The 17,408-nt window shown below is 37.4% G+C and overlaps 1 protein-coding gene across 4 annotated transcripts in view; it reads left to right on the forward strand.

Moving 5' to 3' along the window:
• The window catches only part of ATP2B1 (ATPase plasma membrane Ca2+ transporting 1), a 135,046-nt gene that overhangs the window by 62,763 nt on the left and 54,875 nt on the right, over positions 1–17,408 (forward strand). For all 4 annotated transcript variants that reach the window (XM_066257768.1, XM_066257771.1, XM_066257769.1 and 1 more), the window contains exons 2-3: positions 2,086–2,508; positions 14,790–14,987. In XM_066257768.1, coding sequence (XP_066113865.1) covers positions 2,301–2,508; positions 14,790–14,987 — 406 coding nt within the window. In that variant the 5' untranslated portion in view covers positions 2,086–2,300. The remainder of the gene's footprint in view (positions 1–2,085; positions 2,509–14,789; positions 14,988–17,408) is intronic.

Below are 17,408 nucleotides of genomic sequence, written 5' to 3' on the forward strand. Positions count from 1 at the left end.
CTCTCTTCCCCTCCTGCAGCCAAGGCTCCATTGGAGCAAAGATGGCCCGGGCGCTGGGGATGGCTCCTTGACCTCTGCCCCAGGCGCTAGAGTGGCTCTGGTCGAGGCAGAGCATCGCCCCCTGGTGGGCAGAGCTTCGCCCCAGGTGGGCGTGCCAGGTGGATCCCAGTCGGGCGCATGCGGGAGTCTGTCTGACTGTCTCTCCCCGTTTCCAGCTTCAGAAAAAAAAAAGACTAATAAGTCATAATACCTGGTAGGATTAAATTGTGATGATTAAATGAGAGAATACTACTCAGCCATAAGAAATGATGACATCAGAACATTTACAGCAAAATGGTGGGATCTTGATAACATGATACGAAGCGAAATAAGTAAATCAGAAAAAAACAGGAACTGCATTATTCCATACGTAGGTGGGACATAAAAGTGAAACTAAGAGACATTGATAAGAGTGTGGTGGTTATGGGGGGGAGGGGGGAATGGGAGAGGGAAAGGGGGTGGGGAGGGGCACAAAGAAAACAAGATAGAAGGTGACAGAGGACAATCTGACTTTGGGTGGTGGGTATGCAACATAATTGAATGACAAGATAACCTGGACTTGTTATCTTTGAATATATGTATCCTGATTTATTGATGTCACCCCATTAAAAAAATAAAATTATTTAAAAAAAAATGAGAGAATACATTTTAAAATTTTTTTATTGATTGATTGATATTTGAGGGGTTGGGGAGAAACATTTGATTCGTTGTGCCACTTATTTATGCATTCGTTGGTTGATTCTTGTATGTGCCTTGATTGGGGGTTGAATCCACACTGGCATATTGGGACAACACTCTAATGCAGTGGTAGTCAACCTGGTCCCTACCGCCCACTAGTGGGCGTTCCAGCTTTCACGGTGGGCAGTAGTGGAGCATCCAAAGTATAAATAAAAAGATAGATTTAACTAATTTAACTATAGTAAGTTGTTTTATAAAGACTTATTCTGCCAAACATAGCAAAAATCCAATATAAAGTACTTGGTAAGTAATTATTATTATATGCTTTAACTTGCTGTAACTCTGCTTTATAAATTTTATAAAGTAAAGTTACTTCCCTACTTTATAAATCACCATTACTATGGAACCGATGGGCAGTTAGAAAATTTTACTATTAACAGAGATATAAAAGTGGGCGGTAGGTTAAAAAGGTTTGACTACCCCTGCTCTAACCAATTACAAATATTAATCAACTTATGATCTATGCAACTTACGACCACTCGACTTTACGATTACAATTGCTAGCCGCAACTGCTCCACGTCTGGCAGCGCAAGCATTGACCAGCTAGGCGTAGGACAGTGTGGACCAGCTTCCGGCAGCACTACCATCTCCACGTGCACCATTTCAACTGTTATCCCAGACTCAATACAGCAATTTGTGTTTTGTGTCTTGGATATTTTTCATCAAACCCCTTCCAAGATGTCTACCAAGAGGAAATTGTCTTTGCAAATATTTATATTAAACCAGTTGTACTGGTAATGCAGTGTTTTACTTAAACCTGACAAATGTAAAAATAAGAAACAAAATGGTGTAGAAATGATACAAATGACATAAAATGAACAAAGAAAATTATGATATATAACAATAATGAAAGAAAATTATGATAAAATATGACTTAAAGATTTTTATAACATCATTTCACAGTACTGTACATATAGCCTACTCAACTTACGACCAAATCGGGTTACGACCAGTCTGTCGGAACCAATCGTGGTCGTAAGTCGAGCACTAGCTGTAGAAAGAATGGATTTAAAGCAACTCGAATAGCTTGGAACATAAGTATTTAATGATAAGTGTTAATGAGAGTAATACTGAATGGGACACAAAATCCAGTCATGTGAAATGCAGTTTTGTTTAGTAACGTGATATACAATTTTATTTAGAAGTTATACTTTGATCTTTTATCAAAGCATTTTAAAGGCATGAGATTACAGTTTAAAATATTTTAAAAATTAAGTGATGTGCTTTGATTAGCTTACCTGACAGCATCTGCTCTCATACACATTATCCTAAGATGGGTTTTAATAACTTATATTTTCTTTTTGCAGATATGTACATCTCATGATTGGTGTGAAGAAACTAGTCATGGGCCAAAGGTCAAGACACTCCTCTGGGAAATGCTGATGCTGCTTTACAAAGTCATACAATGAGTGTTTGGTTTAAGAAAGATTTCCATATTTAAAAGATTTTCATCTTGGAAATATATCAAGTGAAAATTTGAATATTTTGGGAAACATTTTCCTTCTAGAAAATTACACTTGTAATGGGCGACATGGCAAACAACTCCATGTCATATGGTGGAGTAAAAAACTCTTTGAAGGAAGCGAACCATGATGGAGACTTTGGAATTACGCTTGCAGAACTGCGGGCTCTCATGGAGCTCAGGTCTACTGATGCATTACGAAAAATACAGGAAAGCTATGGAGACGTCTATGGAATTTGCAGCAGGTTGAAAACGTCTCCCAATGAAGGTGAGTTTTATTACATTTGGTTTTAGTTCTTTGTGCAAAGAGCACTGTATACTTGGCTGATAAATGAACATGCTTATAAGTCTTAGCTATTTGTGTCATTGTGCCATAATTTTAGGGACATTAAAGGTGGGTAACTATAATGTTGCAAATTAACATATTTTTGGTTTATGGGGGGAGTATTTTGTACTGTTGTACATGTTAGTTCTGCTTATTTATGATAACAAGAGTGTCTTTCCTCTCTAGCTAATAGTATGGAACCAAGAAATAAACCCTGCTCACTATTCTTCATTTTGCCAGATGGCTTAAAATAGTTGTCACTGCCAGTAGCTGACTGAGTTGTTTTTAATCTAAATTTTATTGTTTGTTTATTTTTGTGACTGAGACAGAGATAGAGACAGAGAGAGGGACAGACGGACAGTAAGGGAAGAAAGATGGGAAGCATCAGTTTTTCATTGAGGCTCCTTAGTTGTTCATTGATTGCTTTCTCATATGTGTATTGACGGGGGGGGGGGGGCTGCAGTAGAGTGAGTGACCCCTTGCTCAAGCCAGCGACCTTAGGCTCAATCTAGCGACCTTTGGGCTCAAGCCAGCAACCATGGGATCATATTTATAATGATCCCACGCTCAAGCCAGCGATCCCATGCTTAAGCTGATGAACCTGTGCTCAAGCTGGATGAGCCCATACTCAAGCTGGTGCTTTTGGGGTTTCGAACCTGGGTCTTCTGTGTCCTAATCCGATGCTCTATCCACTGTACCACCTCCTGGTCTGGCTTTAACCTAAGCTTTAATAATTAGTTCAGGTGACGGTCCTAAAGCAAATGGAGTAGATTAGGTGCCAGGTTTTAACCTGGCAGACATTTCCTTTGATAAAAATATAGTTTTCAGTTTGTGAATTATGTTTAGTTTCCCTGCATTCACCCAACCCTTTGGTTTTGTTATTCTTGATATGTAGTAAGTTTCTTTTTGAGAATCTAGAAAGGATGATTCATTCTAACTTCATTGTATAATAGTCTTTGAAATTATTTGAAAAGGATGGCCTTTTATACATTGATCATCTTGAACATAAAAGTTAGGTAGTTTCAAATTGCAGAGAAGGGGGGCAAAATACATGAAGATAAATGTTTGGTGACTACCATTTATTTTAGTAAGGATGGGAAATCATTAATGTGGAAACAAAGTATATTAGTATATATTACAAAGCCAGTTCTAAAGAAATCATGTAGAACTATTTTCCTTAACTTTTTTTCTGAAATATCTTATACCATGCTTAAGATAAAATTTAATAGAAAAAGGTTATTTCCAAATTGTTAGAATTTGGAATTTTAAATAACATTAAAATTATTTTTTAAATCTTTAGATAATTTTATGTGACTTGCTGATTGTTTCAGAGGTAGTAGGTAGGTAGGTAGGTAGTTTGATTTTTCTGAGGTAGCATAATCTTAAAAGATAGTATCAGAATTCACACATATTCTGACAGGGCTTCCTTGGTCACTTGGAGTAGGTTCTTTTTTCTGCAAGACCTGTTAACTCCCAGATTTTTCTGCATCTTATCCTCAAGTTAGAACTACGAGAAGCCTCAGATCAGAACCATGAAAAGCCTCAAGTCAGAACCTCGAGAAGCACGAACTCTTCTTAGTTATATCTTCAATATGTTGTAGCACGTAGCACCTTATGGTGGCTGGGATCCCTGTTGTTGTAAATTAAGGTTATCAGGAACAGACCCATGCATACTATTAGATACTAATGTGACAAAATATAGTTTATTATATAAACCCACTCTGAAATACTAGCTAACTTTAGATCACCTTAGTGATTTGTACATTAATATGCATTATTATAAATTAATTCAACAAGGTATGCTTTTTATATTTTATCTAAAACCTGATTGTTTGGTATTTTGTGATCTCCAAATTGATGAAACATTAAAAAGCCCTCAATATAACAACATGGTTTGTTCATAAAAATGATATTGAACTTCAGTTCCAAATCTGTACTTAACTGCAATTTTCCACAGCATATATTTTCATCCTCTTTTATTAATAGAGATCCTGTCTTCTAATAACTAATTACTCCTCCATGACGTGTTCTCATTTTCTAGACATGCCTTTCACTAGTTTGCCCTGGGTTTTCTTTGTGCTGTTCTTTTGTTGTTTTGGGCAGTACTCCTTACATCGATTTTGGTTTAATTAGTGAAGTTTATTAAGTTAACTGAAACTTTTGCATCTAGTACATTTTTAAAATTATGAGGTGAGGATGGTTATGTACCCCTTTGATGACATGACGAAAGCTGTGGATAATCTCTAGGAATTGTCCTTAGATCTCAAAATGTTGTGTGCACTGTTGCTGCTTTATGCTATTAAATGAATGTGTGCAGTATTTTTCCTTTTATTCTTAGAAAATTCTTGCTCATCTTTCAAATATTGTGAGTTTAATTTTTGTTAAAATTTGTGAAAACTGTTGTCTTCACTGTTTATATATAGTTTGTCATTTTGAAATATTTTTTTAGAAAATATAAAAAAGGCCATTTTAAGCATTATATTTGCACACTGCTCACAAAAATTAGGGGATCAGGGAACGTGCAGGTGCTTCAGTACTTCCAGTCTTTTGTTTAGTGCATTTTCACCAGTGAAATAAAAATTGGTTTTACATTTCATTTGCATAATCAAACAACTTTCTTTGACCTGTCCTTTGCTTTTCTGATATTCTTGTTTATTAAAAAAAAAAAAAAAAATCAAATGCTTCTTTTTTTATTGCTACATAGTCATTTTGAAATATCCCCTAATTTTTGTGAGTATATTTACATTTGTAAGAATAAATAAGAACAGCAGCAGCCTGACAAGAGTATTATTTCTGAAGAATTCCACATTCTAACAGTTTGGAAATAACTTTTTTCTATTAAATTTTATCTTAAGCATGGCATAAGATATTTAAGAAAAAAAGTTAAGGAAAATAGTTCTACATGATTTCTCTAGAACTGGCTTTGTAATATATACAAGAGTATTATTTCCAAAGAAATGGTTTTAGTTTAATTTTGAAATATTTTACTTAGAAAGTTAATGGGCATTTTATCATTGATCAAATAGGCAAGTGATAATGAATGAGTCATTATCAGGGGTAATCTGGTAGGAGTTTATCTTCCCAAGGAAATGGTCTAGACTCCAGGTATATTTTTGTTAGTATAACCTGCTTATAGTTAGGGAAAATAAGATTAATATGATTTTTCAAAGTACATGAATTTTGGTTAGTAAAACTGAAGTTTATCTTTTCCTTCAGTTCTTTCATACATTCATTTCTTCACACATTCTTTCATCAGATCTAATTAATTGCCATATACTTTCCCCCCTAAAAAAAGATTTAATGTTTGCAGTTTTAATTATAATATAATATAATATAAGTGTATAATTAAATTGCATCCCAATTTCAGAGATGTTAACAAAATGAATGAATATGTGCATCTTAGAATTGCTGGGATATTTTGTTCATCAGGTATCTGTTACATGGCAAGTACTTTTTCTAGGCTCTGTGCATACATTCATTAGTAAAACAAAAATTCCTATCTTTTTGCATGAGGAGACAAATTTACAAGACAGCTAAATGAAATGTGTAGTGTGTTAGTGATAAATGCTTTAGAGAAAAATGAGTGAAGAATGAAAGTCAGAAATATTAAGGTTGCAATGTTAGATTGCTATGAAGTCTGGAGGAGAACAACTTAAGACATTTCTTAAGAAAAGCAACAACAAAAATGATAGGTAACATGTAACACTTTTTGTGCCAGATTGGTTGTTAGCAGTTAAAAATATTAACTCATTTTCTCCTCACAACAACCTTATCCTGTTTTACAGCCAAAGAACCCATAACACAAAAATGTTACAGACTTTACCTAACGTTTCACATTTCATAAACCCATAGCACAGATTCATACTCGGACATTCCGGCTACAGAGAACATGCTTTTTAACCGCTCTCCCATACTTTCTATTATAAAAGTTCAGCTCATACGCCTTGCAGAAGAGTTAAGAATATTGAGAAAGAGGTACCTGTACTCTCAACAGTATTTTTGATGAAATTACATGATGGAAAAACAATTTGGTTCTAAGGTTCTTGTTTATCAGTCAGTCTTTAAAATACATATGCCCTATTCAGGAAATTGTGTGCTCCCTCAGTCATTGCTTGTTTTCTAGCAGAGTACAGGTAGTCCTTTAACTTCATTCAAAGCCTCTACTTATATGTGTCCTGAACAGTAGGAGGTGTTTTGAGCCAAATGTGATTTTCAAATTAAAAACTTCCCAGTGGTTCTGATTAACCATCTTTCCTCTTAAAAGAATTAGAACTCTTAAATTTTGAGGTTAACAGAAATTGAGGCTTGTAAGTTCATATTTTTAGCTTCTCCCATTATGGCAAGCACCTATCTTGTCCTTAGAATTAAAGAATGTATTTTTATGCCAAAATAACCTGCTTATAACAGTCTAATTTAGAGTGCAGATCTCTAGCCCTGCTATCATGTTTATGACTCAAAGGGGAAAATGAATTCATAAAAATTAAAGACAGGTTCTGAGTGGTATTCTGTAAGAGGCATGGATTCAGGGGCTCATAAAGGGTGAGAAAGCAAATGAGACACTAAGCTTTTTAAGTGGCGGCTGTGAAAATGAGGTAGAAGAGAAGAAAGCAAGGGACATAAAAGGAAACAATGGTAGAAAGAAACAAAAGGTATATGGTAGGAAGCAGAGTAGAGTTAACAGCAGTTGTCCCTTGCCAACTAAATGTTTCCATGATGTCTCAGATGGCAGTTTAAATTTGTACTCATAGAAGTAAAGCTTTTCGTATCAGTGGGTTTGACCATGTCTTCATGGTGTTATACAGTAAAACGAACTAACGTTCACATATGAAAATATATTTTAACTCTCAAAAATCCAGCCCTTTGCCCAGAATAAGTCATTATTGACTTATTAGCTATTACGAGAACACTCTGATGCCCTGATATGTGTGCTTGGCAATATAGGTTGGCACAGCCCTTTCAGACATTCAGCAGGATTTGCATGGCTGTGATATGTCAGCCATGTATGCTCTACAACGTGTATAGAGCTACTAATGAGTTTTATATTGCTGATTTTGCATGACTTGGTCTTAGACCCCTGATGGCGAACATTTTCATAAAAACCGCCCACTTTTGCAGTGCTGGTCAACCTGGTCTCTCCGCCCACTTGTGGGCGGTCCAGCTTTCATGGTGAACCAATCACACGGTGCTGCTTGGTTGCTCTGCTACAGCCCACCATGAAAGCTGGAATGCCCACAAGTGGGCGGAGGGACCAGGTTGACCAGCACTGCAAAAGTGGGCGGTTTTTATGAAAGGGTTCGTCATCATGGTTCCAGACATTTGTTGCTGCTGTCATAGAAATCAGAAATTATACATTTAATACTTGCTCCGGTCATAGTTTCCACTGCTAATGAATTTCTTGAAGATAGTTGTAAAACTGACTACTCCTTTAAATATGTAGCATACATATGATTTTATAAAGCTGTACTTGGTAGAGACTGAAGCAGCATAGTTTTAGAACTGTTTTAAGTTCAGTTTTCTGAGTATAACGGACATATTTCCTTCTCAGAATATGCTGTCCTGACTTTCATAGCATTATGCTCTGAGGGGTTTTTTCCTTTTATTTGGTGGAGTCTCATCAGCTCCTGTGCCTTCCTTTCACCTCCACACACTTCTCTTCATCTACACACTCTCCCTGGTGATGCCCTCCACTCCTGAGACTTCACATGTCATCTGGGTGCTGCTGATTCCGACATCTGTAGCTGCCGTCTAAGATTTTCTCTTAGGCTTTGAGACTGAAAGCCCAATTCTTTTTAGACATCTTTTTATTTTCTCAAACTTGCCCTCTGAAAGCATACTTTTATCTTTCTCCTTTCCAATGAAACTGTTACCCACTTTGTTAGTTGTCCCCTTGACTTTGACAGGAATCTTTCACCCACTCTTACTTTGTCAAAAAGACTTGAAAATTCTAACTCCTAGCTCTGTCCTTAAATCAGGGATGTCTGCTTCTCTATGTCCCTACTGCCCTGTTTGAGGCCACCATCTTCTCTGGTGGCGATTCAGGTATTAGCATATTAACTAGGGTCTTTTCTGTTTCCCTTCACGCTGCCTGTCACTTCCCTGCTTAGAGCTGGCATTGGTTTCACGTTGCGTAGAGCGAAGTTCAGACTTCTCACTTAGGTTAACAAATATCTGTGGGAACTGGCTAATACTACCTCTCTAACCTTACCTTTTTCCAGCTCTGTTTCTCTCTTCCTCAGTGTTTGGCCATAGAAAATTTTCAGTATCTTTAAATACTATTGTGCCAAGGTCACTCTTGTTTCTGGACCTCTTACATACTATACTAATTTCTTAGAATTCCCTTATCCAACCTGACCCCCTGAAATCTGGATTCCAGTTCTCTCTGTGTACTCCCATAACACCCTTACCATTTCCATCCTAATGCTTTGTACACTGGGTTGTGATGAACTGGTTACTTGTCGATCAGCCCCAGCAAACTGAGTTCCTTGAAGTCCACTGCCAAAGAAAGGCATCGTGTCTGTTTCCCTTTGTGTGCTTAGTGCTGTCATAGTGCGTGGCTTGTGGTAGGTAGGCATTTGGGAACAAGTGTGTAAGTTTGACTTTAGACCAGTTTTGAAAAATTTTAAGGGTCTGTTCTTTAGAAATTGGGACTGATGAGAGTATTAGTCTGTTTCCCAAGAAGAATGCACATAACAATAAATGTCTGCATGCTTTCTAGGTCTGCATGTTTTCCTGGGGCCCTCACTTAGGGGGAGTCAGAGCGGCAGCTGTCACCCCGTGTCACACCTTACACAGACACATATGCACGCATACATACAAACAGGACATCATTTCAAGCACAGAATTTGATAAGACTATAGTGTGTGCTGTGAATTAGCCATGGTTTCAGTTCAGTCTACCTTACTACATTCCAGGACTCATCCCCTCTTTATTTCCTAAATTGAGACAAGATATTATTAGTCCCAGGAGTTGGGATGCTACATTTCCATGTAAAACATGCAGCCATTGATATAATTTGCATTTTATTCCATAATACCTTGTCTTCAAGTATATAACAGTAATCTTAAGCCATTATATATTTTTTAGAATAAATACAGGCTTTCTTTTTTTTCTTCCCACAATGGTAAATCTCAAAAGCATCTAATTCTGAGGCTGCTTTTTGATGATTTTTTTGTGAAACTAACTGGGCCATAAGGAAATCAATGCAATGCCTGCCCTTGGCCTCATTGCCACTAACACTATAATCAACTAAGCCAACAGGACTAGACAGAAGATTTCTTGTTATATTTTTTTATAAGTGGTTCTTAATAATTTTATATCACATCTACTCTTTTTTTTTAGAGCTCAAACATGTAGTCTCATTACCAGTCCCACCAGTTTAGACATATCTCTCCCCCCACGAACTTTGCTTTCTCTCTCCTCACAGTGGGAGCCTCTTCCTGCACCTGTAATAGACTAACACCCATGTCCTGGCTCTTTAAAGGCTTTCTCCTCTAGCATTGGTCTATCTCCTTTTTCACCAGTGTCTCTACTTGATAATTTCCATAGGTAAATAACCTGCCTTAATAGCTGTCACTCCTCTTTTAAAGGGAAAAATGGGGTTGTACTTACCCATTTTAATTCACCTTTTCTGCTTTATTTCTCCCCATTGCATCATACTACTGGAAAAAGTTACCGATATTCACTGTTTCCACTTACTCATCCCCATTCTCTGTGCAATTCTTTCTTATCAGACTTTCTTTATTTACCACTCCACTGGAAGATTCCTTATCAAGGTCACCAGCCTCTATTTGGTGAAAGCCAATTGTCAATTCTCTGCCTTCATTTTACTTAACCTTTGTAACACCATTGATATAGCCAGCCACATTGTCTTATACTTTTTTTTAAATTTTTTTTTTATTTATTCATTTTTAGAGAGGAGAGAGAAAGGGGGAGAGAGAGACAGAGAGAGAGAGAGACAGGGGGGAGGAGCTGGAAGCATCAACTCCCATATGTGCCTTGACCAGGCAAGCCCAGGGTTTCGAACCGGCAACCTCAGCATTTTCAGGTCGACGCTTTATCCACTGCACCACCACAGGTCTTATACTTTTAAAAAAACTCTTCTGATCTTTCCTAGTATTGTATGGCCTGTTTATGGGTCATACACCCTTCCCCACCCTTCTGTTTCTTCTTAGTTTCTTTAGCTTCTCTTTCCCTATCTATCAAGTGTTGGACTGTTCTCTTCTTGTCAACTTACTCTAGCTTTCCAGGAGCTCTTATTTGGCCTATTGCTGACTCGGGCTCAGATCTCTCCCTGAGTTCCTATGTGGATAGCTAGCTGTCTACTAGACATCTTTGCTTGTTTGTGTATTGGGCATCTCGTGTAAACCTGTGAAACAGAAACATCAATTCCTGTCTCCCTTTTGCTACCCAAATCTGCAATTCCCAAAGCCCACTCTTTCTTGGTAAATATCCCTACCATCTTTCCACTTAAATGCATGCCACTGTACCCCATCGCCCCAGAAATCTAGATGACATTCTTTATTCTTTTTCTTTCATCCACACCCTGTCCTTAAGCAAATTTTCTGATCTTACAAGACACTTGACAGATCCAGTCACTCTACCTCTTCTTCTAAAACCCGGATGCAAACCACCAGCATCTCATGCTTTGCACAGTCATAGTAACAGCCTCCCAATTGGTCTTCTTCCCCCACTCCGATCCTTCACACAGCTATTTAAAACCAGATTCTTATGATTTCCATTGGACTTCAAATAAATGCCAGTCCTCTTTCCATATTATTTTGTCTTATTTGTCTCCGTCCACTTAATAAAAACTTTTCTAAATGTAGGACTTGTGTTGTTGACACTGACTCTTCAGCATGTAGAACAGTCCTTGGAAGTAGCAGGTGTTCAATAAATATCTTTTGGAGAACAGACTATTGTTAAAAAAACAATCACATTTAGATTATGTAAGTTTGTTTATTTTATGTTAATAGAAATTAATTGCCCCCAAGTAGAGTTAAAACCTGTAGTATTCATTTTGTCACTTGTCTCCCCCTTCTCTTAATTGCTATTACCCGGTCATTTATGATTTACCTACTGTGTACCTTTTCCTTTGGCCCTTCAAAACAACCTTACAAGTTATACCAACAAACATTAATGCTCCCCTCAAAGAGGTTAACTGACTTGCATAAGATTTCAGTAGGTCAACTGGAACCTAGTTTTTCTAATTCCTAGACTAGACAACTGTTGGTGCAGTGACCTAGGTGTGTGCCTGTGTGTACGGTGGTGTCATGGAAGAATTATAATAACCCTCAGGACCAGCTGCTTTTTTCCTTCCCAGATTTCCTCCAGGATACATTTTTAAGCTGTCTTTAGCTCTATGGCTGTTCTTTTCAGTATTAACATAAGATATTGCACCTTTTTATAACCAACATAAGTTTTGATGAATTATTTTTATACAGTAGTGATATTTAAAACTACCTGGTATTGGCCTGACCTGTGGTGGCGCAGTGGATAAAGCGTCGACCTGGAAATGCTGAGGTCGCTGGTTCAAAACCCTGGGCTTGCCTGGTCAAGGCACATATGGGAGTTGATGCTTCTAGCTCCTCCCCACCTTCTCTCTCTGTCTCTCTCTCCTCTCTCTCTCTTCCTTTCTCTCTCCTCTCTAAAATGAATAAAAAAAAAAAAAACTACCTGGTATTGTACATGTAAGTAATGGTGTGTTCTATTAACTGTGGGCTAAACTGATAGATTATTGCTATATCTTAAGATTTCTCAGAAAACATTGACGTACAGGAGAAGAAATAGCAGTCTTTCATATTTCCTAGTAAGGGCATTAAAATATAAGGCAGACGTACCCCCTCTCTAATATCATCTTTTCATAAAATAAAGGAAATTTAATTTGAAAAGCAGCAAGCACATAATCTCAGAACAGCATCTCCAAGTGTAGTTCTGTAAAACGAATAACATTTTTGTGGAAAACCTCACTACATTGATTTTCCTATCCTCCAATTAAACCATGGACCAGTATTAACTGTTTGTAGCCAGGTGTGATTGGGCAGTATTGCTCCAGTTTGAAGAAATGGTTTGGATTCTAAATTACAATTTGCAAGTTTTTTTCTCTCACAATGCCTTTCCCTCCAATAATTGCTACCATCCTTCATTGCCATTTTTTCCCATTGACTCTGTCTCAAAGCCTAGATCTGTGGAAGCTTTTGTTTGATGACTTTTGTCATCAGAAAACGAACTTCCCAGTGTGGACCAACTTTGTTAACTCTGCTAGTGAAAACATGCTCTGGAATAGTTTTGGTACCTTTAACAAAGTAAACAATTACTTTAAAATCTGGATATTTATTTCTCATTGTGTATTCTAGCAGTATACTTTCTTTGTTTCCCTCCTCTTCTCTCTGCCTGCCTCAGCATTGAGATTAATAGCTAAAACACTCAAAGCTCAGAGCCCTCCAGTAATCTGCTCTTTTCCTGTCTTTCTCCTTTGATGTTCTCCTAGAGTGAGCTCTTGGGGGAAAAAGGGGGGTTGAAGTTAATTGAATTAATTTTAAATTTAAATTTGTCATGATAAATGAAAAGTCATGTCACCCTTGGTATCTTTGCCATCTTCTTTGATATTCTTTTTTTGGACAGATAGGGACAGACAGACAGAAGAGAGAATAATGAGAAGCATCAATTCTTTGTTGTGGCTCTTTTTTTTTTCTTTCTCATAATGTGCCTTGACTGGGGCACTACAGCAGAGCAAGTGACCCCTTGACCAAGCCAACAACCTTGAACTCAAGCCAGTGACCTAGGGCTTTAAGCCAGCAACCTTTGGGCTTAAGCCATGACCATGGGGTCATGTCTATGATCCCATGCTCAAACCAGCAACCCCACACTCAAGCTGGTAATCCTGTGCTCAAGCCGTTGACCTTGGTGTTCCAAACCTGGGTCCTCTGTTGTGTCCCAGTCCGACGCTCTATCCACTGTGCTACCACCTGGTCAGGCAGTATCCTTAAACGAAGGAAAAATAATGTTCACCACTGCTGTGTGTTCATACCCCCACAGCAATGTAAGTGTGTACCTACTTTGCATTAGTAAATTTGGATATATGTAGGTTTGACAGGACCAACAGGTTAAATTAGAAGAGGATTTGTTTGATTGGGTGAAGGAAAGGCAGAATTGACTTTCATTCAGTTCTCTTAAACAACTTCCTTACAGCTTTCTAATTCCACACTCTAGGCATAATATTAATTCTCTTACAGTGACATTAGATACAGTCAGTCAGTGTTTCTTCAATTGGAAATAAACCCTAAAAATAAAACTTGAAGTAAAGGTCATCCTCAGTCTTCTTTTTTTATGTGACTTGGAAATGTTTTATCAATCCAAGCATAACATATATTTTAGTAAGAGAAGTGGTAGAATTTGTGATAGCTTTTCATTGTTCTTCAGTAAATAACAAGTGAAAATCACTGATTATGTTAATGAAGATGCAATAAGTAAAGCAAAATAGATATCTTTATATAGTGTCCCATTTTTGGAGAAAAAAACATTGTAAATCAGGGGTCAGGAACCGATGGCTCGCGAGCCAGATGTGGCTCTTTTGATGGCTGCATCTGGCTCGCAGACAAATCTCTAATAAAAATAATAATAACAACGTTAAAAATATAAAACATTCTCATGTATTACAATCCATACATTTTCTACTGCTCATGTTCATGGTTGTGGGTGGCTGGAGCCAATCACAGCTGTCTTTTGGGACAACACGAAATTTTTATTGGATAATGAGTAACGAACATGGGTCGTTGTATGGCTTTCACGAAATTACATTTTAAAATATGTGGCATTCATGGCTCTCTCAGCCAAAAAGGTTCCTGACCCCTGTTGTAAGTGAAAGTCGGGGAGTTTAATTCCAATGTAAAAATGATCAAAGTGTCATGTCAGTTCTGGTCTCAAGACATCTATAAGGCTATCATCATATTCTGCAAGGTAGAATATGATAAAAAGATGAACAGTTTTGAAAAGTGAAAAGTCTTAATCTGAATTTGAGTTTTCTACTTAAAATGTTTTCTGAAAGCACTTCATATGTTTACAGTGATTTAAATTCTGTACATGACTAATGCACAGAAATAAACTTTTGATAGGGTCTTACGAATTGGTGTCTAAAGTGTAAAGAATGAGTCCTTAATAAAATAGATATTTTCATTTGTAAGTAGTAAAACTGTTCACTGAAATTTTGCTTTGTTTTGTTTTATTAGGTTTAAGTGGAAACCCTGCAGATATAGAAAGAAGAGAAGCAGTGTTTGGAAAGAATTTTATACCTCCTAAAAAGCCAAAAACCTTTCTTCAATTAGTATGGGAAGCATTACAAGATGTCACTTTAATTATATTAGAAATTGCAGCCATAGTATCATTGGGCCTTTCTTTTTATCGACCTCCAGAAGGGCATAATGCACGTAAGTAAATTGAGGAGGAAAAGACTTTTATGTGTGGTGGTAAGTTCAGCTCAGTAGCTTACCTAATACATAATATCATATGATAGCAGACTAGCATTTATTGACTGTTTGTACATTCTAATAGTATCTTTAGTAGTTTTTTAACTATACTGATCACAAAAATTGTATCACTTCATATGAAGCTATAAAAGATCCCCTCATTTTTGTGGGCAGTGTATATTGTCTCAGATAATTTTCACAGTAACCCTACAATATGTGTAATGTCACCTCCACTTTACAGTGAGGCACAGAAGTTAAATGCCCTGTCACATATGCACACCATGTGTCTGGCAAGGAGCTAAGCCAAAAACAAGTGATCTGTGCCATCACTGTTTTTAAGTTTTTTAAAACACTATTGTGAAATAATTTTTCATTTGAGTTTTTTTTTAATCTTTTGGAAAACCATTATGAAAGCAAAATTCTATTCTCTTCCCCAACCCATTACTTTTGTAGTTCTTAAAATATTCTGTTGCATACATAATTTCGGTAATTTCCTTGCCATTCTAGAAATGTTTATACTACAGAGTATCCTAACCAGTGGAAAAATACATTATAAAATGGTAGATCTGCTGTAACTTGTAGGTACAAATGGTTTTGTATTTTCCCCACCTTTCTGTGGCCTTCATTTTTCTTTTAAATTTTATCTTCTCCTTTTAAAAAATGTATTTAAGGCCCTGGCCAGTGGCTCAGTAGATGGAGCGCTGGCTCTGCATATGGACTATTCGGATTTGATTCCTGGTCAGGGAACACAAGAGAAGTAACCATTTGTTTCTCCCCTTTTCTCCCTCTTCTCCTCCTGCAGCCAGTGGCTCAGTTGGTTCGAGTGTGGCCCTAACCGCTAAAGTTAGCTTGTTGGTCAGAGTGCTTCAGCCTCAGGCACTAAAAATAGCTCAGTACTCAAGCATGAGCCCCAGACAAGTTGCCAGGTTGATCCCTATGGGGGTGCATGCCGGAGTCTGCCTTACTATCTCCCCTTCTTACACCTAAAAAAAAAAAGTAATGTATTTAATATGGGTATTTCTGACTGTACATTCTGTAACTGCTAGGAAATCTAACTTGGGTTTTAGTCAGTATATTTAAAAATGTAGCTGTAAAGTGAATCAATAGTATTTTGTATATCAGAAGAGTGAGTCACCAAATTTTTTTGTGTGTGTGGAAGCTTTATTCTTATGCCTTTGAAGTTATGAAGACTTGACTGCATGTTTGCTAACTCTAAAAGTTGACTTGGGTAATCATTTAAAGTAATTCCTTCAAAGGTATGCTTGGAGCTCATGTGAAAACTTTTTTTTCCTTGGTCACAGAATAAGTGAGTTTATCTGAGATAAGTGTAGATCAGAGTTTCTCACTCAGCAGCAACACTGTTGACATTTTGCACTGGAACATTTTTTGCTGCCATGTTCATGATACCACTTTCCAAGGTGATGCAATTAAAAAGGTGTCCAGACATTTCCCAGAATCCAAAGGGGGCAAGACTCTCTATTGTTGACAGTAAGTGCTGTGGCTAAGAAAGGATTTAGGCAATATTCTTGCCAGATTAAGCCAATTTATTTTTAGAACTTTATTTTAAAGACTTTTATTTTTATTAAATAATACAATACAATAGTACATATTCTGCTATAGAAGTATTAGAGGGGAAATGACAAGTCAGAGAATATCCCGTATCTTAGAGATTAGTGCTATACCGTTTTGGTATATATCCTTCCATATTTAAAAAATGTTTTTGTGTAGGCGTGTCTGTGTGTGCTCATGTATGTGTGCATAAGTGGGTAGGTGTAAGGATGTTTAAATCTGTGTCTTTTTATCTGAAAATGAAGGTCATACCATGTTTAGCAACATAGAGCTAAAGCCATTAGTATTCAGTTTATCCAACTGTCATTAATAGAATACCTGTACTGAGAATTGGCATTCTAGAACTGAGTTAGCAGATTAAAAACTTTTTGCTTTTAACATTTTTCCACTTAACATTTTTCCACCAAGACTAAAGAAAACTGAAGAAAAATATTTTCAGTGGGAATGGGTTTTGTTACTAGTAAGGTCAGGAAGATAATCTAGAGTTGTCAGTGTCATAAGGCCCTTTAAAGAGACTTAGAAATCTACAGGAAGGGCCCTGGCCGGTTGGCTCAATGGTAGAGCGTTGGCCTGGCATGCAGGAGTCCCAGGTTCGATTCCCGGCCAGGGCACACAGGAGAAGCGCCCATCTGCTTCTCCACCCCTCCCCCTCTCCTTCCTCTCTGTCTCTCTCTTCCCCTCCCTCAGCTAAGGCCACACTGGAGCAAAGTTTGCCCGGGTGCTGAGGATGGCTCTGTGGCCTCTGCCTCAGGCGCTAGAATGGCTCTGATTTTGGCAGAGCGATGCCCCCAGATGGGCAGAGCATCGGCCCCG

Source organism: Saccopteryx bilineata, chromosome 2 (assembly GCF_036850765.1).
Source record: "Saccopteryx bilineata isolate mSacBil1 chromosome 2, mSacBil1_pri_phased_curated, whole genome shotgun sequence".
Classification (NCBI taxonomy): domain Eukaryota; kingdom Metazoa; phylum Chordata; class Mammalia; order Chiroptera; family Emballonuridae; genus Saccopteryx; species Saccopteryx bilineata.